The sequence below is a fragment of the Anopheles coustani genome, chromosome 3, assembly GCF_943734705.1.
Source record: "Anopheles coustani chromosome 3, idAnoCousDA_361_x.2, whole genome shotgun sequence".
Lineage (NCBI taxonomy): Eukaryota > Metazoa > Arthropoda > Insecta > Diptera > Culicidae > Anopheles > Anopheles coustani.
In genome coordinates, this window is record NC_071288.1 from 35082253 (window position 1) to 35106803 (window position 24551).

The 24551-nt window shown below is 44.3% G+C and overlaps 1 protein-coding gene across 1 annotated transcript in view; it reads right to left on the bottom strand.

Annotated features, from left to right (window-relative positions):
* LOC131271615 (diacylglycerol kinase eta) overlaps window positions 1-24551 on the bottom strand; it is a 56964-nt gene that overhangs the window by 3989 nt on the left and 28424 nt on the right. The window contains exons 3-12 of the mRNA XM_058273107.1: window positions 17297-17377; window positions 8755-8906; window positions 8500-8695; window positions 7935-8432; window positions 3153-3298; window positions 2607-2873; window positions 2397-2522; window positions 2098-2300; window positions 240-1099; window positions 24-167 (exon numbers count right to left, since the gene is read on the bottom strand). Coding sequence (XP_058129090.1) covers window positions 24-167; window positions 240-1099; window positions 2098-2300; window positions 2397-2522; window positions 2607-2873; window positions 3153-3298; window positions 7935-8432; window positions 8500-8695; window positions 8755-8906; window positions 17297-17377 — 2673 coding nt within the window. The remainder of the gene's footprint in view (window positions 1-23; window positions 168-239; window positions 1100-2097; window positions 2301-2396; window positions 2523-2606; window positions 2874-3152; window positions 3299-7934; window positions 8433-8499; window positions 8696-8754; window positions 8907-17296; window positions 17378-24551) is intronic.

Sequence of the window (24551 nt, forward strand, 5' to 3'; positions counted from 1 at the left end):
CTGGGTGCTCGCCAACCACCAACCTGTATAATATCACCAACGTGTATCTGGGAGTTGTTCTCTGATTGTCTGTCGAGTATTTCCGAGGTAACGCTACACTCTTCGTTGCTTATTGCTGATAGTATATCACTGCCATCGCCGGGTACCTCATCGGACGACGATCGTTCCTGGAGGGGAGGGATGGAAGCTGTACAGTGAACGGAGCTGCCCTCCATCTCTCCCACCAACCCAATCCTTACCGGCATGTCCGTATCGATGATGGTAATGTTCTCACTGAAGTAAATGTTTTCCGGTGGTTTCTCCAGGCTGGGAATGCAGATGGTCGGCACCTGGAGCATGTTGAAGCTGCCGCTCGGCTTCGAAGTCGTCGGTTCGGCAGTGGCCCGCGCCGCCGCCGCCACCCCGAGGGCTCGCTGCTGCGGATGGTTCCGGTAGTAGTTGCGCTCGTACACCTCGATCGGCTGGAACTGCAGATAGCCGGTGCCCTCCGGTCGCTGCTGGGGTGCCTGCAGGCCACCTGTCGTCCCCTGCTGCTGTTGGAGCTGGTGCTGGTGATGCTGCTCGATGGTTTTCTTGAACGGCTTGAAGCCCAACCGCTCGAACGCGCTGTTCGGGTCGAGATCGAACTTGACCGTCTTGGTGTCGGACTCGAACGAAAAGTCGTACGGTGCTGTCGTCGACTGCGAGTCGGACGTGGTGGTCGTGTTCGAGCGCTGGTTCAGCGTATCGTCCGCGTCCTTCGCCTGGTTGTCGGTGTTCTGCTCCGATTCGCCCTCCGCGCCCATCGGCTCCAGGATGGCCGGTTCGTGGCCCTTCGGCTCGGTGTGGACGCTGTTCTCCTCCAGCTCCTCGATGCTGGAGATGCGGTACGATTCCGGCACGCCCGAGCTGCGCCGGCTGCCCCCGTCCGCGAACTGCTTCGGGACGGGCAGGTTCAGCGTGCTGAAGAAGTGCTCGTCCATCGAGTCGCGGCGCATGTCCGGCAGCGGGGAGATGCAGGTCAGCCGCGATGTCGACACCGACGGCGATATGGTGCCACCCGGGGGTGGCAACGTGGCCGGCGATGTGTTGGCCGAGTTGTCCGACGAAGAAACGTTAGCTATGTTAATTATTATGAAAAAGGGCGAACCGGAATTAGAAAATCCGCGCGAAACAAAAGAAATTTTTCTTAAAATATTTTAAAAGCAGCAAATAGCAATGAAACAGAAAGTATTACCGTAGTTTTGCGTGTATTATATCACCTCGGTATTATGCCACTCCGAACAACTTTTTTAATTTTATAAAACAAAGAGGTTTGTTGTATTTCTTCTTTTAAAACCCATTTATAGAGCTTATCTGAAGAGGCCAAATCGCTTTGATTTTTTTTAAACGCATTGATTTTGACAAAACTATTTGCACAATCGATGCTTTCACTTCGTTAACGGTCATTGTCACTTTCATCATTATTTAAAAATTATTAGATACACTTGAATCCAATTGGGCTCTTTTTAAAAATTGAATATAGTACTTGCGGCTACTGACCAAATAGTAACTTCGATTGATTATGTTGATTTTGTCACAGGCAATTTTCATAATGTCGCTTTCGTTTCATGCTCACCGGAACTTTCTACGTTATTGAAACATTTGCTTTATAATTTTCAATTGGCAGCCAGTAGCTTTAGGCTGCTCCAAAAAAGTTTAAATTATATACTACTCTTTCTTTCCTCGTTTCTAACTGTTGGGAATTTTGAAACTTGTTTAAAATCTATAGCAGTAAAACTTATTTCCATATAAATACTACCGCTACTTTTTAATTAATAATTATCGTTTAAATTTAAATTTAATAAATTTTATAATAAATAAAATAAACCATTAAAACTAAAATGAATTGAAAAGTAATATAAGGTGAAACCACATACGCTTTTAGATAAAGAAGCATCGCATGTACCAAGCGAAGGAAAATGAGTTAATAAACCAAGAAAGATTTGTAAAAAATTAACATACAAATTAGGAAAAAAATAGGACACATTGTAGGAAAATGAACGAAAGATTCGATGCACGCAACTGTTCCGTATTCCCGCTCTTAAACCCAACCTCAACGCATGGGATTTGACCTACCTCGTAGGGTGTTCATGGGCACGGACAGGCGCTTCTGTGGTGCGAACGGCGTCACCTTCTCGCTCATCTCCACGACTTCGTGTATTGCTCGCTTGAGGCTGTTGGCCCGGCATAAAAGTGCTTCCTTTTCCGAACTGCGATCTATTCTACTAATGCGTTCTTTGGAATTCAGTTTATCTTTTTCGTTTTTCTCTATTGTTTTTCTGCCGAGGTGGAAGAGACGCGCAAATGAAAGCGAAGGTTAGAACATTGATATCGACCTGCCACGTGCCGGTTCGCAGTCGACGGTGGAAACTTACGTATCTATTGGTCTTTCTGAGGCACTTTTTTGAGCAATTTCTTTCAGTGTTCTAAATAATTCGTCGTCGCCGTGAAGACCAGCTTCTTCGTCCTTCAGTGTATCTAATAACATTCCTAACTTTTGTCTGCACGGGGCGAAATGAAAAGCGAGAAGTTAGAGTAGCATGCAGGTGGGACATTGTATCCTACCCCGTAATTCCGATGCTTACCTTAAAATATCACATTTTATGCTTAATTGCTCTTCGTCCGAGCTCGTCTCCCTTACTCTAGCAATAAAGTCATTGACCGTTTCGCATAGACTCCGCGTCGACTGTATCATCAGCTGGGTGTCCTCGTTGTAGACAATTGACTGCAGATGCCACAGGGCGCTGTCCTCGAACTGCGACAGCAGGGGATCCGGATAGTGCGAGATCGACATCTTGGGGGTACGCGTCGTCGCGATGCCAATATCGCGCTCGAACACCATCACGCTCCACCTAATGACGGTCGGGGAGGTCGGAGCAGGGGAAAGGGAAAGGTTGAGATTACCTATTCGATTGACAGCATAACCTTTGGGTGGGCTTTTCCCCGAACGAATTAATTAAACATTCTCTTTCAACAATCGTCATCCCAGGTCGTGGAATTTAGAACACATTTAAAATTGTTTACACATTTTAAATTGTTCCCCCGGGGAAGATCGCTCAAATTGGGACATTTCTACACACACGCACAATACAACCACACAACCATCACCCAACAGTTCGTCCTGTCCTTACCTGTCGAGCATCTTCGTGCTGGCCTTCTCGTAGCGCTCCAGCAGCTGCGGAAGATGTGCGTCATCGTCGCACGAGCTGCCCCAGCCGAGGACCCGCGCCAGATCGTTTCCGGTTCCCAGTGGAAGCACTGCTATTTGGCATTGTTTCTGTGTGAAAAACACACAACCGAATGGAATGGGTTGGCAAAGACAAGCAGAAAGGAAACTTGTTAACCTCGGGAAAGATTGACAAAATCTGAAAAGTTAAATGAGTGCGTTCTGCGGAAATTGGAAATTCGAGGTGGAAGCGGCAAATGGGAGTCAAACATGTGGATTCGTCATAGCAGCAATGTGTCTTCACTTGCGTACGGCTGACGTCAATTTGCAAATGATCCGGAAGGTTTATGGCGTACACGTGAAGTTGGTTCCTACTGACTCCTTCTTTCCTCCCGGTGACACACGATGAAACACGGGAAATCGTACGCACACACAAGCAAAAACCAGAAAAGACTACAAACTTTCTCGATCAATTCCCCAATCGAAAGCACAAATTAATTCTGGGAAAAATGTTCATCAAACTTTTGCCAACCGAACGTTAGCATTGACAATGGGTTTACTTCTTGTAGTAAAACGGGTACTTTACGTTTGAGAATTTATATCTCACAGGCGAAACCTAGTCAGTGGCGGATTTACACTCATAGAGGCCCCAAGTGGTAAAATTAACGGGGCTCCTATCCAAAACCGAAGAAAATTATAAATTTTTATCTTGTTGATATGGTTTTCAACAAAATCAATGTTATCTCTTTCTTTTAACCTACAATCAATAAGTTTTCTGGCGGACTCTTCGAAGTTTGATTTTTATCAATTTTGTCTAACAATTCTTATTGAATAAATAGAATAGAAAAATCATATTTATGATTTTTATTTAGACTTTTTCAAATATATGGCAGCATCTAACAGGATATGTCAAAACGCATTGCTCTATATCAGTTAGATGAAACTGATTAAGTTTTTCAACACATCATTTAAGCCCTAAAATATTGTTGTTTCGAGGCAAATGCGTACTTGTTTCCAATTGATTAACTATAAAATATGTTTCTTTTGTTACATTTCAACTCTGATCATAACCGGATCATTCTCTCATTATTTCATTATGGTTCTTAGCATTACCTTTTATAGTATACAGTAAAATAGCCCATTATTGTAAGACTGACCCCGTTCTAATTTATTATTTGCGATCATTATAGAAGACTGATGAGTTCTATAGAATATTTGTTTAACTATAAATCTTACAAACTTTGCCGGGGCCCCTTTCTAGTAAGATAGTGATTTTTTTGGTAAAAAAAATTATTTAAAATAATAACAAAAAATAGAAGGTAAAAAAACTTAAACTTGCGCACGGTTTCAATTTTGGTTTTTGTTTAAAAATATCTACTTCATATTCATATTCATTTCATTTCAATTTTGGTTTTTGTTTAAAAATATCTACTTCATATTGCTCTTAGTTGAACATAAACCTTATGATACTTGTTGCATGAAATGATCTTTTAAAATAATCGAAATTTGATAAACACCTATTTAAACTTGCCAACAAAAGTATTACACACATTGGTAGGTTTCTTTTTGATAAATATTTAAGAATATACTATGTGGTGTTTTCACACCTTTTCCTCCAAAATTGACAAATGTTTACGGTATTTTTTCCATTATTACTCTAGTTGATTTTTAACGAAAATAAAACGGGTGAAATGCTAAGGAAAAGCTGGATATTTGAATGTTAATTTTTTCAAATGAAATTGTTTAAAAATCAATCATAATTTCATGTTTTCTTGTAGATCATGAGAAGAATATTTTCATAATATAAACGAGTTCATGCGGAAAATAAGTATTCTTGCAAACACAGTTGTTGTGTAAAATCTCTCAGTATTAGTTCGTTCGAGATGAGCAGAGCACAATTTAGCCCCGCCGTACTGCACACGCGAGCGGGGAAGGGAAAAAGGCCGCTGTCGCCAAGGTGCTTCCTACCTCGTTGGAAATCGTTCCGATGAGATCAACATTTATTGCTTCCCCCGGTTGCCGGCTTGTTAGCGAGCCAATTGAAATACATTGAGATGGAAACATAACGCGCGCGCGGATAGGCGGTGCCAATAAATCACAATAAACTCCCGTCCCAAAGCATTGCCGAACCAATTCGTAAGCTTCCTCGGGCTCCTTTGGGTGCCCTCCCTTAGGGACCTGATAAACTGACGCCTGAAGCAAGCAAAACCCTAAACCCGGTAGTAGGACCCGGTGGGCTTTTGAATGGAGCATAAATTAAACGACCGGCCCCGGTTTCAATGAACCCGAAAAGAGAGAAAAACCAAAACTTAAACTTACAGATCAACCGGAGAGTGACCGGAGATGGAGAGTGTTGCACGGGGCTGGGGATGTTTGGGACCTGAAGGCCTTTCGGTGTCATTTTTGAAGCGATTGCACGGCGAAAGCGATACCCCACCGGTTGGGAACGTGCCAAGTTCATCGAGTTCGAAGCCCAGAACAGAAACCGTACGATGATGAAACGGGACCTGACGCCTGCCACACAAAGCAGAGACTTAAGTTTTAATCCTAGGGAGTCGGCAAGAAAGAGTTTCGGCAAGCAGCAGAAGAGAAGTCACAAAAGTTTGCGCTTACATTGTGCAAGTAAAGGTCAACTGGTGAGCATTGACTTGTTTTCTTCTATGTTTTCCACCCCGCGGGAACATTTTTATGACGGCTCGATGGTTAATTACCATGAAATGAAAAGCTCAAGTTTGGGAAACGTCGTTCCAGTTGCGTTCAGCTGGATTCTACTGGATACCCGATGAAGCGCGACACGTGCAGGTTTCGTGGGGTAGGAGTTCTGTTCTATAATTCTCCGAAAAGCCTGACACTCCGATGGAAACAGAATGGGGGCCAGCTTTTCCGAACTTTAAGCAACAGCGGGTGCACGATTCACGACGACTGTGAACCCTGCTGAAACCCTGGTCAACTTCTTCACACGCAAATGCCGTACACCATTTCAACGGAACAGTTGGTTTCGTTGTTTTATGATGAAGAAAAGTTTCACTGTCACATCTGCAGGGGTAGCAATAAAGCTTTCGAATCGCCTCCAAAACGCAAACATATCTACATACAAATTTCCTCTTTAATCATCGCACAGGACATTGCCTATCCGCTGCCAACACCCTCGGAAGCCTTCCCCGTCCCCGATCACCACACTCCGCTTGCGTACCCGTGTTGCCCCGTACATCCATTAATCCGTAGGTCGCTCATTATATATTAATCCCCGGCCATGACATATTCGGAATGCTGAACATCTCTCTCCTCGCATCAGGAGTACGCTGTACACATCCTTTCCTCGCTCGGTTCCTTACCCACGGCCCTGCGGAGCATCGCATCGATACGTAATTTCGTCAGAACTCATTTCCTGCGGGCGAAATGGGGCGTTTCGTTCAACCGTAAACGGAAAGAAAACGGGAGAGCAACAGCAAAAGGAAAAATTTCAACAACGAAATACAAGCAAGAAAATAGACGAATCTGTTCGAGCCAAACTTGTCGTGTTCATAGCGCTCCCCGTCCCTGGAGGGGTTTTCATATCCGTCTCGCTATTATTTTCCCCGATCCGCCTTATCCACATCACCACATTCCCCCCACAGATCGGACGGGTGAAAATAAAGATCGAAATCAAAGCCGACCCTATCACCGGTCCCTTGCCCCAACAACTTCCCCCTTCCGGGCGAGATTGTTTAGCCCCTCCGAGGAGCCCCTAGCGAACGGATGTAATATCGGCCGGGCTGTAGTTCAAATATTTATTGTGTAAAATTCGGCAAAAATTCGCGAGGTAAAAACGTGGAAAGATGGCACACGTGGCACACCTCGGAGCGGAACGATTTCGGTACGAAACCTGGCTGGTAACAACGGATAACATACACGAAGGAAATAAAAACACAAGTGTGTGCTGTGGCTCGGAAATGCCACGATCATACGGGCGGCGGTTCTGTCCTGTAATGAATTTTTCTTCCCTCCACCGACCGGAAAACCGATACGCTAAAAAACACCCCGAATGGCACGCATCGGCGAGCTTGAGAACGTCCCCACCGTGCCAGGCCGTTAAATTTCATAATTTGTGTCCTTGACATTACGCTGTCCGCCGGTAAGCAAGCCCCGGTATGGCTCCAACTCCAAACTGACACGGCAAAGACAGAACGGTATAGGACGTTTGCCTCGTTGAAGTCGCTCGGTGAGAGTTCTCAACCGTAGCTTACGGTGCAGAAAGAGGGCGAAGGGGAATGATGGGGAGGAGGTGGAGATTGCCCGCTGGCTGCTGAAATGGCCAGCACTTGTTCTGGTGGGCACAAACGGCACGACAGCATGAAATGGAACTTCGTTGTAGCATTACGCTTTGGTAGACCGTTTGAGTGCCCTGAAGGGGAGCGAATGAGAACCGCATTGTTCCGATGGGGGAAATGTTGAAGTTCTTCATTTTTTTTTTATTTAGATAAGACCCTTGTCTTTTTGCACGGAAAAAAGATAGAACCAGACCAACATAGACGCACTACAAACAGCTCGGCTAGCCCGGGAGCGAGCTTATTAGCATACCATTTCTCGGGTGGTTCCTAATGAGATGAGTTTTTCAGTAGCATCGCCAAACTAAGTGCCTCATTTGAGAACGCAGTACGTAGCGGTTTTCTGGTCCCCTATCGTGGTTGCGGTGTCCTTACATAAAGGGGGGGGGGGGGGGGGGGGGGAACCACCGTCAAAGAGAAACGCGCGTAAAAGTACTCACTTGCATGTTGAGATGGTCGATCTCGCTCAGCACCCAGCCGACGGAGCCATCGCCGGAGCAGATCAGGATGCGGAAGGGATCGAAATGCCGGAACAGCCGCAGCCCGAGGCCGGGCCCGCTCGAGATCAGGTCGAACACCTGGGCCGGGTTGAGCAGCTGCTTGAAGCGGCGCAGGAACTTGACGCCCTGGTTGTCGCCCGACTTGGAGTTGACGAACACGAGCAGCGGCGAGAAGCTGCCGTGCGGCTTGCACACGTCCCACGCCTCGTCCAGCCCGATCGAATGCAGCGAGGTCGGCGGCACCATCGACACCCGGGCCGGCCCGAGCGGGCAAGCGTTGGGGGCTTGCGGCCGGCAGGCGGTGTGCACGGTCGACCGGCACCAGATGCATCGCCAGTCCTGCAACCGCATCACGGAGCCGCACGTTTTGTCGCACACCAAGCACTTGGACGATACGGGCAGGTTGCCCTCCATCCACTGATGGGGCATCACGAGATTCTGTGTTTTACAAGGGATAAAGGTCAACAAAGCCCGCCAGAACCAAACCGCCCCCGGAAATGCTTACCCCATCGCAGTCCTCGATGATGTCCTTGCCGACGCTGGCCAGCGTCGTCCACTTGCAGTTGGAGATGGCCTTAGCCGCGCAGCGCTTGTGAACCTTGCACTTGCACACCTCGCAGGACAGTCCGTGGGACGTCACGCCGGACAGTGCCTCGCGGCACACGTTGCAGTAGGTCGGTCGTGCGTGGGATGTGGCGTACCTGCGGGCCAAAGAACAACCAGTTACACACCGAAATACTCCTACGCCAACTAGACCTACCAGTGATGATGTCCGGAGAGGAAGTCGTGCTGATCCGGCGGTCCCGGTTCGAAGAATTCGCGCGCCGAGGCGGCCTTCAACGCTTGCAGCCAGTCCTCCATTTCTCGGCGTGATTCGGCACACAGCACTAGCGAGCGGGTGGGTGTAATTAGCTGGAAAGGGGGAAGGATTACGCTCGGATTAGCAAAAAGAAAATGCACGACAAAATTCGCAGTAACGCTGATTGCAAGATAAATAAAAACAATTCGGTGTGGTTGGTAGTCATTAAAACACCGTTTACAACGATGTTTGAATCGTAATGTATTGCTACTGTGTGAGATTTCAACCTCCTGTCCTTCAACTCTTCCCTTACCGCTTTCTGTTCTTTTATTTTCTCTAAACTTTCCTTTGATCTAACTTGCCTTCTCTCCGGTTTCATCGCTACAGCGTTTATTCTGATCATTCTGTTTGTTATTTAAAGTCTGAGCAAAGTTAAGGTAAAGTCCCTGAAGTTTTTTAAAGAAACATAAAATTAAAATAAGTTACAGTATAACCAACTTGTATAAGTTACAGTATAAACCAGTTCTAGTTGTCCACTCTAAATAACTTTTAATACTTGACAGATATGGCTTATCTAAGTAATGCCTAACTTGAAGTCAATGATCAGACCCATTACCTCGTATTACTGTTTCGGTTTCTAAATTTGATTGATTTCCCAAGTGCTATAAATTGCAGTAAAATATTGAAAGTGGGGAGTTTTTATACTTTTTGATAAATTACATAGAGGGCTCTTTGTAATCTAATATCGAGTTCAAGAGAAAAGTTTATATTGTTGAAGAAAGTCTACCATGGGCATAAAATACAAAATATCGATGATGCGCACCACAACACATCTTTCTCATTCCAAATTTGCTTTTGTCAGGTTTTCCTGGAGCTCTTCAATTATTTCTTTAAAATTTATCTAACCACTCTTCTTATAAATCTTATAAAACCTGCCAAAACAGCTTCTTTTTTATGAGTGGAACAATATCCCCTATTGGAAAAAAGCCAATCGGTTCTTTTCTCATAAATTCATGCGAATTTCATGTCATATTTTCCGATTTCTGAAGGTTTTTAAAATATGGCTACAACCAGATACTAAATTTTGTGCGATCAAAAAACAACACTTCATAAAGCGGTTTCCGAATTATAAAACAACATACTTGCCTCGGAAAAAATGAGCGTACGTTTCAAGCTATCTTGGGTAATTTGACATAGTTAACTAAAATCTTTTTACTGCATTCGACAAAATTGCTCAATACGAAAATAATATTTGAATCCAATTAAATTTTAACATATTTGCATTCAAAATACTACGTTTCTAACGAGTTTATACGAAAAGGATAAGTTTGCATTCGACAATTATTGTCCTTTATTTTTTGGTAATAAATTGAGCCAAATATTTGGGTTCAAACGTGGAATTTGTAACAGTAGCTAGCTGGTCACTTTTCTGCAGGAACTTATAACTTTTCAGGATAAGAAATTAAGTAACCCTTTTCCGTAAATAATCTAACACTTTTCACGTGATCGCTCAATTATCGCGTAAGTAAATTGATACTTACTCACGACACTTCGAATTGAAACAAAATTGGAACGTGTCGCTGTACCTGTTACGTAACGTTTAATCAATTTGGTAAACGCTCGACGAAACGCATTTTGATATAGATTAGAGAAAGCGATCAGACTTATGTGACTTATGGTGCGGGAAAAAAAATGAAAAAAGGAAAATTTTAGTTCATTGTTCAAATATAATCATAAACTTCTCCCCTGCTCATGTCTGCCGGACTGGACTTATCCCATCGCATGCCTGGAAATTCTAAACTATTCTAGTGCTAAGAAAGGGCCATGGTTTGACTACAAAACCTGGCGCTAACTGGCCATTCCAATTCTTCGTACACGTCGTTAACCTTTCTCTCGCATAAGATTGCCTAATCGCCTGCGGTTTCCGGTGACTACCTCAACAATGGCGTAACGTCGATTGAACTCGAATTTGTTCAGCATCACTGCGGCCCGTGATGCCACTCACACACTGCTCTCGATACATGCGCTCGTCATCGAGATTGCAATCAAACGTTTTCGGACTATCATTGCGCGCCATTACATCGATTACGACAGCTCCCGACACGTTTCCAATCGACTCGTTTCAGCACGTCACTGGTGCTGAAATCAAATCAGTTCCATCGGGCAATTAGAACAGAGCGCAGCGGGGAATCGGAAGTCTGTTCGTTAGTCGAGATTTAGCACCCCCTTCCGAGGATCTGCCAGCGTTCTTCCTCAAAACCAACGAAGATTGCTTGTTTCGTTTGCGCTACCGAAGAGGAGTCTTTCCAAATCATAGGCTTCAGCTTACCGGCACCGCTTCGTATTTCCCTGGGTAAAGTTAAGTGAAGCTGAAACCGGGCAATTAAACGTGGGCCGGACGATATTCTAGACCCGGATGCCGCACGCTCACGAATAATCGAGTACCAATCCCTCTACCCCTGCTTCCAAAATGGGTGATGAGAGCCTGCGGGACCTGTGAAGCTCGAGGACCTCGAGCTGAAGCCTTTCCAATTAGCAAACGCTCCTGCACAAAACCCAGGGTAGGATTGTTAACCCATCGCCGCCTCCTCGGTCCGGTGTTGCGGTCTTTGCCGGCCCGTACCCTTCCGGAAAGCATAGGACGGTGCTGGAACAAAAAGCTTTGGTCCTTTTGATGAGGTTGTGGGGAGGGGGTGTTAAGGGAGGATGAAGGAACCGGGAATAAGGTAAAACAAAAATAAGTAAAATCAAGCTGGAAAAATGCCACTTTATCTCGTGCTAGAACCGAGCAAACAGATGGTATAATAGAGGCCCGTGTGGTTTCGTCGCCATTTGCTACGCCCCGGAAAAAAAACCCTTACCCTAGCCGCGAAAACCCAACTAACCCAGGGTTGCGCTCATCCTTTGCATTTGCAATCTAACCTTCCGTTCCGTACCCCGTACCCGTACGCTCTTTCCGCAGTTTTTCGGGACCCAAAGTAAACACCGAGCTCCGGTGCTTCGTTTCACCCGTCCGGTCGGCATTTTCACGAGACACGGGAAAACCTCCGCGCCTCCTTGCGTATTCTTATTATTCCACATTTTCTTTCTGCTGGTTTTCCCTCCTTGCCTTTATGTTGTTATTGCTGCACATTGCTCTCTTTCTTTTTTCTTGCTCTTTGCACTCCTTCCTTTGGATAAACACTTCACACAGCACAAGCGAAAGCTTTCCTAGGCAAACAGTACCCTTCGGTGTGGGGGCAAACCTTACGAACGTTACTACGTACTCCTGGGGTGTGTATGTGTGTGTACCGTGTACCGTCACCAAAACCCTTCGGGTTCCCTTGTGCGCCAGAAAAAGCAGGTGCTGTGTTCAGCATCTCGTTCGTCAACAGGGTATGGTGGAGAGCGAAAAACAGATACACTAAACCAGGGGTCGGCAAAGTCCGGCCCGTAATAAAATTTTACTACTTCATACAAAAAAACCCATCTCAGTGCAAGTTTTTTCCCCAAAATAAAGATTAAAATTGTTGAACGGGTTATTCAATATCAGGTGACTTTCTCTCATTCTTTTCGTTAGACTTTTACTATCGTATTTGTATTATTGATCGTTCTAAAATTTCCTAGCGTCATGAGTCTCGCCCAATTTCCGACGACAATAACTCGTTCACTTTGCATCCAAAATAGCTACATTCAACGAATACAATTTTCATACCCATTACGTGCTAAAGGCTCGCAATTTTATAAACTCATCGAAGTACGTCAATAAAACTAAGATATTTTAAAATAATTTGGGTACAGGATTAATTTTAATTACAATTTTAGAAAGCAATGAGCAGCATACCATACACCAAAATTTATATGTTGATCCAAATTCAACGAAAATAAGCGTAAACATGATTTTTAAAAATCAACGATAAAATTTCAAATTTACAAAAAGTTACATAAAAATTGATCATGTAACTTTATTCTTTAGAAAGTTGATTCAAAAAGGGTATTACTTTGAAATCATCGTTTAATGTATCCGGCTCGCGCTTTCGGTTTCTTTTAAATCATCTGACCCTTTTTGGAAATCCCCTACCCCTGCACTAGACAACCGTAGTACTGTGTGGAAGGCTGTCGACTCACTCGCCACGTGGGAAAGCAACGTGGAGTCGCAAATTTAAATTTTCATCCTTTGTTTTATGGGCTTCTCCTCACTTCTGCTTCGGCCTGATGGCGAAACCCGGACAGGTATCCTCGCAGGAACCGACTGTCATGCAGAAACAAACAAAAAGGACGACGTGCACGTTAAACGGTACAGCGAACAAAACCAAATCCTACAAACGGCGTAACGGTACAGATCGGGAATGTCAGGTAGGCGAGGGATCGGTGTGCGCCGAGGTGCGTTCGTTCGCGTGTTCGACTGACACTCAACCCGCTCGTCCTGATTAGATGGCCCGCTGCTGCCTTTTGCGAGCCTTCCACCCGAAACCGACCGACGAGCATCAAGATTAGGGGCGGGCGGTGTTTGTAACATTTGCGTTCGCTGTCTATTCATGATTTACCCAACAAGGGGTTTACAAGCTTACCGAAGCGTCCTATTTGCTTCGTTTCCGGTACGCCACAGGCTTGAACATTACGCGTGCACAAACTCGAGAAGCGAAAAGAAACGAAACCCGCCCGCTCCCGACGGCGCAATGTTGTGTTGGCCTCCTTTGGAGTGGCTGTCTATTTTTTTTTCGCTTGTCCTGCTGCCATTGCGTTCGTTTCGAGGGAATTCGAGAGTAGCTTTGGGGTTTTGCTGTACCACCACACAACAGGCAATCATGGTGAGATATTGTTTCGCTGAACCATGAAATACTGCTGCCGACGATTGCGAGCGGTTTGGTCGTGCGTTATCGGACCGATGTTGATTTTGGGGCGCCCTATCGTGATTGGAGCAAAGTAACGAAATCCCGGTTTAATTTTTCGCAATTTAACACATGGCTTCGCTAAACGCGATGAAAGGCCGGTGGAAGGTTTGCATGTGTCATAAGGTGACGAATGTTTAACATTTTCCACTCCATTAGCTCAATCTATTTATTCGGTTCTATTTTTCTAGTACATTCAGTGTTTGGTAGATGAGTAAGGTAAACATCAACCACCTATGCGTGGAATACGTTAGGGAATATACCATAAAAGATTTTCTACGTTTAATGATGTTTTAAAAGAAAGGATAACATACACTTTTTTTCTGTACGCTACCACATTTAAGTTATCACGACGTTATCATTTTAAAAAATTGAGAAGGTACAGTAGAATTTTTAAAACTTTTCAAAGACTAAGACTTGTGAACTCTTCTTTTACAATTTATTTTGTATACTTTCATATATTACAATATGCTTAATGCTTAGTGCTTAGAAAATGTGTTTCTCGATCAGCGGGTGAAAAATAGATTTGCACAAATTTGCGCACCTGGTTTGGAGAGCGAGGGGGTGGAAAATAGTTGTTTGGAATGATTTTGTTCATAAGACTTCGATGGTAATATTATCTCTCTGCAGTTTTCTTACAGTTAAATAATCAAATCAACATTCAATGCGCTTTCCTTTGGATCGACTCACGAACAGTAACATCTACACGAAACGAAAAAAGTTACCAGCAAAGCTGGTAATTTCACGTGTATTTTAAGTTCTTTTTCGCCTCGTGTAAAATAAGCGTAAAATCTAACACGTTGACGATTTGCACAATCAACAATAAAAAGAGTTCTTTGTGAAAAGGAAAAACCAGATTCGTTCGAGTAATTCCCGAGGAATAACTGAAAATTTTAGATTCTTCCGTTCATAAACGTTTTTTTTTTTCATTCGTCACTAGAATATTGACAATCTTCGGCTTATTCCCGATTTTCCCAATATTAATCACAATCCGGAGATTGGAAATTTTGACAAATTCACTAATTTTTTCGGGCTAGTCTTTCCCTAATAATCTCCCTAATAGACCCACTTTCGACGAAAACGACTTTTTTGAGAAGTCAATTTGATCCCAAAAAAGTGTTATTCCCCGAATTGAGGCGGCGCGTTAAACTTTAGTTCGATGCCTTTTCAGCAATAAATATTTCTTCGCCCATCCCTTCGCTGTTTGCTGCAGGACAGGTCGTAGCTTCCACCACGGTTTTGAGTGTGTATGTTTCGTTTCTTTTTTTTTTTTGTCAAGTGCCAAGTCCACCTTTTGATGGCCTTTGCCAAACAGAAACTCCCAAACGCATTAGGAGTGTGATAAAAATGTCGTTAACACCATGCAAACATGATGATGGAAAATATAATGGTGCCAATTTTTTTTCTGCCCCACCTCACTCTTCCTATTCGTGTTCGCCCACTTCACCTCTCCGGGGGCACGTGAATTCCGGCACGTTCGCCCGCCTCGCATCCGGTGGCGGCGGAAGCAAATCTTACAAAATGATGATCGAATCGAACACACAAAAGCAATGTCGAATCTGGCCCCGAAGGGTAATAAAGGGCTCGAGGCGTGCGAGAAAACTTTTCGCTCCCATAGTGACAGCCACGCCACTCGATGGCTTTGAGTGGTCCAGGATTCGCGGGACACAAGCGGCAACCGGAACGGTGTATGTGTGGGTGTGTGTATGTCGTGTGTCCTTTGTGGCGCGATTCGCACATCGAGCCACCGGGAAGGGGGTGAAGCGGGAGTCCACCTTTCGGTTGCTATTTTCGGTCGCATGCCGTTTCCTGGAGTCTGCGACGGAGAAAAACAAAACTCCTCGTAACACCCGAGTGCGCCGTCGTTCGGGGCGACTTTGATGGCGCTCGCAATAAACTGGAGTACTGTAAGATACTTCGACGGTTGAGATCAGTTCCGAGGAAAATGCAACGCATTCATTGCTGCTCTTTTGATGTGCTCCATCGTCGCGCGCGTCTCGCGGTGGAATCCGACACGTACTTCGAAAAAATAAAACGAAAATACTTAAGACACCTATTTGTTGCTTGTGCGAGGGCCGAACGATGTGTTTCTTGGAATTTATAACGGGCTTTTAGTGGATGGTTACAGACTATTTGAATTCACAGCTTTTATGTCGCTTAAATCACCCGTTTGCCTCCATCGACGTCCAGAGATGTACGTCCGTTTAATAGACAACACAGGTATTGTTCATTACGATGCATAAAGTGTACTTTAGGGGGCAGTAATTTCATAAACGAGAAAAGTAGAAACAAAGCCATATAAAAATATCGTTATCAGAAGATGGAAGATGAAAATATGTTCCTATGTAGATACATCTTTATAAAGTCTTCGTGTTTAATGGTGTGAAACAAAACAACAGTATGCATAGTAATGATGTTTTTTTATAAGCTCTTTTAATAGCTTTACGTTTTTATATATTTTTCATTAAGCTACTATTTTTACTCGATGTGGGTATAGATGTATAGATGTTGGGGGTCCGCGACAGCCGAGCGGTAGTGCCGGTTAGAAAATCGACCCATGAGCGCAGGGGCTCACCACCTCGACGGCGTGGGTTCGAATCCCAAACGAGATCGGGTCCTCCCCTGTACGAGAGGACTGACTATCCACGTACAACAGGGAAACAAGTCTCGTAAGCCCTTAACGGGCAGGCATGACCAAGAGGTCGTTACGCCAAGAAGAAGAAAAAGGGTATAGATGTATTGTGTTTCAACCAGTTGTTATTGAAATAAAAGTTCGATACTCTAATAAATCGATTGTGTTGCAAGTTACAGCTCGAAGGTCAACATCTTATTACAAAACAAACAATTGCTTGAGATTTCCTTGAAGTGAAAACCAAAAAATTTAGCTGTTGAAATTTTAGCCAGGAGAAACTGTTTTTTTAATAAATGAAATTGTCACAAGACCAGGAAAGGTAAAATCGATTTATTTTTCACGACGAAAAATTGAATTTGCTAACCATAGCCATCGATGGTGAAAAAATCAGCATCAAGATATGGATAAATTAAGTTAACTGGTATGAATGATTCCCAAAATTATTGCAGCATAAAAATGGCATATGTAGTAATTAATTAAACAACATTATACATGAGCAGAACACTCGCATTCAATTGAGACTGTCTGATAAGATTTATTATAGCACCGTGTGCCGGTTCCAAAAAATTCAGGTTGATAAAATTTGTCTATTTATGTTTTATTTTTGCCTCTTAAAATTATCGTACGAAAACATTGCATTAATTTGAAGTTGTAATAACAGCTATAGTAACGATGTTATTTAAAGATGTTATGTCCTGAAGCTTCAACAGCAATGAAAACGCGTCCTAGATTACTTTAGAATTCTTACTGGTTTAGATTAACTATTAAGTTACTTGAATATTGGAGGGAAATAAAAAAGATACGTTTCTAATGGCAAAAAGAAGAATACCAATAAATTATGCCACTGAAATATTACCATCAAGAAGAAAAAGAGAGAAATAAACGGGGTAAAGTAAAATACCAAAAACTAAACAAAGTAATTACTGTCAAAAAAACAACCTAGCGAAACCATCGATCTTCTGCCAGTGGAGGGTCAATTAATTTCGGTTTTAACGCTTACCTGGAAGCTATGGTTAGCATTTTTCGTACTGCACTCCGCAAAGCAAAGATTCGAGAGGTCGATTTCATCGAAAAGATCACTCTGTGCGGAAGAAAGAGAGAATGAAGAGGGGTTAGCTAGAGTTTATGATAAAGTTGGCAGGAACAAATTGCACTGTCAATTAGCATTCAATCGCTGTCGGAAAACACAACGGCGTAGCGCACTTCAGATTTTTCATCCCCTTACTATCCCCCCCCCTCCCCCCACCCCCTCCTCAATTCGCGGGGCGATGGCTCACCGGCACCCAGTAACGTCGCGGCCGCCGGGGTTTGATGTGATTTCAAAAACTTTAATGTACAAAACACTCCCCGCCTCGCCTGCCGGATGGTAACGTTGGCCGTTCCGGATTGCAACGGGATTCTGCCACGCTTCCACCAGATGAAAGTAGAAAACTGTTCGATACTAACGGCCGTAAATTACGATAAATAAAAACCCCTGCCCGGTGGAAAAACACATAAAATGTCCATTTACGGTTTGTTAATTAGATTTGCTGAGCGATCGTAAAGAATAAAGTTAGTCCGGCGTTGGACCTCTGCTCGAGGATGCCGTGGATGTGTCTCCGACGGACGCCGTCCGATGGTCCGCCGGGGAGCCTTGGGAGGGGTCACGGAATGGCCGACAAACTCCTAAATCCTCCATGCGCCTGCTGGTGGTTGACGGCTTGTGGCGCCAAGCCGCACTCAAGTTGCTGAAGTGGTTTGTGCTCAGGAAAAGTACGTTGGTATTAGGGGGGTATTGGAGTCCTTTGCCTCGCAAAAGTTAGCTCGATGGCTGCACAAGCCGGTTCGAGATGGATTCGCACACGAATGATGATCCCCGGCGTGAGAATAAACCACCAGGAAGAAAAAGGGAAAAAAACGAGAGGCACGAGAAGGAAAGACAAGTAGAGCGAGAGAGAAAGAGAGATAAGTTTTAATTAGCTATACTTATCCGATTGCCTTTTGAATGAATAATCTCGCAGGGCACTTTATTTACTCCGCATTTCCCATCCAGCTTTTCCTGTACTCGACTGTCGACGGCGGAGGAGCAGGCCGAGCAGGCAGTAAATAAAGATCAACGAAGACAGAAGGAAGAACGAGACAGGTACGGGGGCCGTACCATGGCGAGCGGGGCTCATCATCGTCCGGGAGTGAGTGTCCTGGTTGTACCATTTTAATGAACCGTATGAAAAAGCATCTCCTTGATGGGCTTTTGTGGCCTCCATCGAGATTCCTTCTCGCCAGGTTCAGCTGCTTCGTGGACCAACCGCGACTCGGTGGCTACATTACCGGCCGTTCACTTATGTAAATACTTCGTGTTCGTGTTGCGCCCCAAATCGATCCATTAGCACGTTTATTATCTGAAGACCTTTCGTCCGGTGGTTCGATGGACCACTTCGGTAAGAAACTTAGCCGTTCGATTTCGAACAATCGCATGGTATTTTGATTGGAGCTCTATTTTATCAGCCTACAGTGACGTGGGATTGTGGAAAAAGACATGTCCGGATTCCAAAGTCCCTGCAAAACCTGTTCATTTGCCAACTATGAACAATGATTAACACGCACACCGCGTGACACGACCTTTTACGGGCACATCATTAATCAACGCAATTTGATGACCAAATATCTCAGGTACCGTATGGACGAAGTGAATTCCACTCCAGGAGATCCAGGAATGTCTTCATTACGACATTAATGACACCGTTACGCATCGCTGGCGCACAAACAGGCGCTCACGTAACTCCGACATTCGAAGCATCCAGGCGACGCGTCTAATCGCTACTTATGTGGGTCAAATCAGGACGCAATAATCTCATTCAATTAGAGTCTCCGATTTGTCTGCACCCGGGCTGGGACTGGTATGCCAGGGGAGATGGTGAGCAGGGAGTGTGATCGCAGGAGAGCCGTCTCTGGAGATGCTCGCCTTTTTGGCGACGGTGCCTTTCAAACAACAAGTGTCAAAGATGCGGCAAATCAATTACGTTAACGTGGTTTGTTTTGCCGGCACAAAAAGCTTGGCTCTTGCGAATTTAAGAAAATTGAAGGTTATCTAAGAAAATGGATCTCTAAGAAAATGAAAGGCACGTTACGTTTCACCCAATCAATGCACCATTATTCCGATGTATTTCGGTTAACTTTACATCAACCAACTACATATACCCTTACTCTTCCTTAATGGCCTTAGTTGTTCATTATATTGAAATAAATAATGAAAAAAGAATATGAAACCATTTAGAGACATCTCTGATTTTGCTTGTGATGATGATTATTAAAAAAAGGAGCTTCCAGATATACTGTAGTGTTGTGCTTAGCGAATCTTTTGGCGAGATTCATTCAAATGGATTAATGAATCTTTCGGGATTCGAATCTTCAAACCTTAATGAATCTTTCAAAACCTTTATTAATCTTCATGAACCTTTCATGGATCTGTCACGAATCTTCACGATTCTTTCATTGGCGTGGACCATGCGACAAAAAAAATAGGGTCCTCCTACCCACTTTTTGCTAATCTCTCATCGAAAGATTCATAATGAATCTGAATCTGAATTACACTGCTCTAATATACTGTGAAAGTTGTGAGGAAATTTACGGAAAATGGGAAATGTCATAGTTAACCAATAAGAATTCGCCTCAACTGTAATTGTACCGGGAACTAATCTAAAACTTATTATAAACGGGCAGTTGTAGAATTACGCAACATCTCCAATGTTTCCCTTTACGAAAGAAAGCCTGTCCGGCAGTTAGTCAAATGAAATAAGTTTGAAGCCTGTCACTCGATTTGCTCCACTAAGCTTCCAATAATACCTGGTTAAACATCCGATAGAATACTAATTTGTCCCGACAGACCATGGACGGACCGATTATGTAAAATATCAACTGCAGAAGACATCTCCACTTGCCGTTGGTTCGCAGGTTCCAAAAACGTTGACCGTGACACGAGTCAATTTTTCCCGCCCGAGCGGGGAACGATCCAGGGATCACGCGGCACGGCAGGCTGACTGGCTGGCTGTTGGATGGATGTTGTACCTCCGCAAGCCGAATCGCTATGAATTATACATTAAGCACGGAATCGACAAGGGTGGGTAATTTAATTATTCGTAAAGCGGTTTAAGGCCCGGCGGGATGATTTCAAGCCCCGGTACGAATTAGTTTGCATCGCACATTGCCGTGGCGTTGTTGCACGAAACTCCATCCGCCATTTTCCACGCTAGACGAAAACCGATGTTCAGCGTCGATCGTGTAATTGTGTTTTCCGAACGGATACACCAACGGATAAAAAATAGCCCTTTCCTACCGGAGTCGTCATGAAAGCAATACCGTGTTCGTTCGCGTTTCGGTTCATTACTAATTTATGTAGCTAAAAAAAATAATAACTCATGCCGCAATCACTACCTGCGCCGTGTTGTACAAAGGTTTTTCCTGGCACCGGTGTGCACGTGCCCACTATCTCGTGATTACGCTGATGATCACCATCTTTGGCGATGGCTCACGGTGTTCACCTTTTTTTCCCTCGCACAAACGTAAACCGAGAACCATGGACATTTAGCTACGTTCGTAGCAGCGATTGGAATCATTTCGTTCCGAGAAATCAAGCTTTTGACACGGGAAAGGTTAGAAGAAAATGTAAACCCCATACCACGCATCCCCTCCCCTCCCCCGTCTCCTCCTCCTTCTGCGCACAATGGTAAGGAGCAAATGCTTGCCATAACATAAGTGTACACTTATTTCGCCATGCGGTGCGCAGTACCCGTACAATCTCGAGGGACTGGCGGAACGAAGGTAATAGCACTGGAAGCACCAGACCCACGGCTACGGATAGACATTTTCCCATCAGGATCGTGTAATTCAATTTTCGTCTCCCGATATTACATTTCACTAATGGTGGCATGAACTTTTGAGATTTTCTTTTTACTCCGTAGTTGCGCGAAGCGAAGGTAAAGCTATTCATTGGAATTATGTTTCATCTACTACCATACAGCAACGTACCAACAGTATGCCGAGACACCGAGATAAAAGTAAGGCGTTCGCTTACGAATTTACCGAACGCTCGAAATCAAACCATCGATCAGCTCCTTTCTATCGATAGATTTATTATATTTGAAGCTTGTTTTCCAGTTGTTTCCATGTACGCTTTCCTTTTGCGCGCGGATCATTGGCATTTTATTTATTTCCTTGCCGTAAGCAAAGTTTCAACCTTCATCGGCGCACTTTCCATTTTTAGGTCCTTGCAAGTTGCACCGATCAGCTGTAAGTAGCAAGTTATACAATTTTATCGAAAAAATCAACAACATTTGAGCAGAACCGGAGCGCAAGGAGGCGCTTAATTCTTAACGGGCCAAAACTCTTCCATAGAAAACTGACCTCTCTTGGATTATGCGGTTCTGAAACTTTTACCACTCGCCTTTTGTGCGGAGAAAAACGCTTAACTTTATCTTTGCCGGGGAAGTTTGTGGCTGTTCTTGTGGGACCACTTTTTCAAGCTGCAAGCGCAGGAAACGGCCATGTTGGAGCAGTGCTACATATATTTACTTATACCTCTGTTGAAAGTTGAGCGCTGGCAGAGAACTGTAGACAATTATTTTCACTACGAACAACCTATCTGTATGGTTATCGGAAATCGTGATTATATGTTTTTCCTACTTTACGCATCCGTAATATAATCGGTTATATCAATAAAAAACAACAAAACATGTACATATTTTGAAATTGGAGCAGTCCAACTTCAATATCATAGGAATCAAGGTTTGACATTTTTTCTAAAAGCATTTATAGAAAAGCTATAATACTCCGCATAACAGTATAGCATATATTGCATAGAGAATTTTGCCTCTTATTTATTTAAGACAAAGGAAACAGGTAACGATATGTCGTTGCTGTCATTCAAAAATTCAAAGTACGAAAACAAATATTTATAAACTAAACCACGAGTTCCATGTTTAATGCACGCGAGGACTAATGTATATGTTCGGCGCAAGACGTAAAACTATCTGTATGAGCCTCTACATTTCACCAAATGCCACCACAAGGTACACAAGAAAAATGGGTAGCTTTCCACGACCTAGATATCGACCAGGCCAAGCCATCCCAGATGTCACTCGGTTGGAGTTGTCTCTGGCCATCATTCCGGTTCGGTTACTAAACTTTTATATCACCTTCCGCAAGCGCTCCCGTTGCGCAGCAGCACTGCAGATTTATCCCGTGACTATTTTTGCCACCATCCAGCGGACCAGGCAATGGGGGAAAATGTTCTAGAGCCATGTGTGTATAAAATGTTTAGATTTGGCATAGGCAGGAACAAAACAGTCGCAGTACAGACCATATTCACGAGCCAGAAAATCAATAGTTTTCTTCTGGAAATATGTTTGCCAAGCTCTTTGTTTTCATGCAAGTCGTAGGACTCCAGCTTCCAGTCAAAATTCTGCAGCTAACGTGACAACGTTAACTCTCTACGCGAGTGTTTGTAATAACGAACTCGAAGAATTTTAATTTCTGCATTCTTCCCACCAGCCACGGTATGGTAAGCAATGTTCCTTCTTACACTTTCATCGTAATTAAAAATGCTCCCCGTCTAAATTCCCTTGAGGCCATCTATCATAAAGACACGCGCGCGCAAATGAAACGTGGCCAAGATGTACACGAAGGCTGCGGAGAAAGTGCTGCAATATGCTGTGCCCTGTTTGCAGTTGAGCACGTTTGTTGCGGCCACTGCATGCCCGCATACCTGACCGATCCGGTACGACCCTTGGCCCTCGTGTTTGACGTCACAGGCTTACCTTCATCCCTCGAGATGGGCTGCCGTAAATCCTACCCAGGGCATCTTTCCGACAAAACTTCTACGGCCGCGCTTCTACTAGGAATAAGCTTTATCCGGCGTGTCATTACTCTCCCATCCAAGACAAAGACGGGCATCAAACGGATATCCATCCATTACACAATCATGGGCACTGAAAAACACCTTAACGAGGCAATCCATCTGAAGTTCGTACCCGCCGTGCGCACACCGAGTAATGTGTTTACCGAGAATTTTGTTGGCCGTTATTAAATATTTACCATTCTTTCTAAGCCACGCTGAGCAGCATTGATCTGTTTTTCTTTTCTGCGATGCACTGTTTCTGCGAAACCATGCGGTCGAGAGTGGGACTGCCTTTGTTCGTAAGTTCTTCACTTTTCACTTAGATTGTCCAATATCGATCCAGTCCAAGACTATAAGTCGTCCCGGCTCAGCTTGTACCGACTATCCTACGAGCGATTTCGTAACCACCGTCCGATGTCACTGACAGTCGAAAGCTTCATCAATCACAAATGTTTAGACCGTGGCCAGAAGTACATAGACGTTGACATCGGACAACCGTTCCTGGTCCGTTGCCATGTTTGCAAAACATCCCAACATACATCGGGTTCTGGGACGCAAAAAAAACAGGCGCATACATTCTACGTGTGCTCTAAACCCGCTTTGAATAACTTTCGTTTCTATGGATTGAAAGCCGTTCGAATTGAAAATTCATTCCCAGGACACTTAGAAGAGAGAAGGGGGGACAAAAAATAAACCGGCTCCGATTGGTACGCCACATACCACCACTTTGCAGCCGGGAAGTGTCCCAACAAATGGCAAGCAAATAAACCGGCCTAAAACCTTGCCGATTGTTGGCAACTCCGGGAAACCACCTTTTCAGTCGGATGTTCCCTCTTCATTTCAGCACTATCCCCTCGGGAAAGCTTCCGCCTGTGATGTTGAGCGTGCCCCGGAAACGGAAGCAGCCCCGGAAGCGAACCTTCTCGGACCTCCGAGTTTAATGTTCCAAAGCGTCGAGCCGGGATCGAACCATCGGGCAGTACCCGAAATGGACCGGATAAAGATGCAACGGAACGAAGTCCGGCATCCCGATGAACCAGCGCTGGATGGTCGTGAAAAGCGAAACATAAAATACCGACGATAAAATGAAAAGCTCGCCTGTTGATTCCAGCCCGATTCGGATCCCTTCTTTTTCCGTCGCGAACGGGCGTCGTCGAGAACGATCCTCAAAAAAATCGGCAAACTGTCCCTCCGAACGAACAGTGCCGTTCGGAAACTGCTACCTCCAAATAATCGGTCAGATTGTATGCCACGTAGGACGATGACAAAACAGCATTCTACCACCTTTCACTACGTTATTGATTGGAACATTTATCAGGATTTTCCTAATGGTTGGATCATAAAACGCACCGAAACAGTCCCGTCAGTGTGAGTTTCAGTTTTT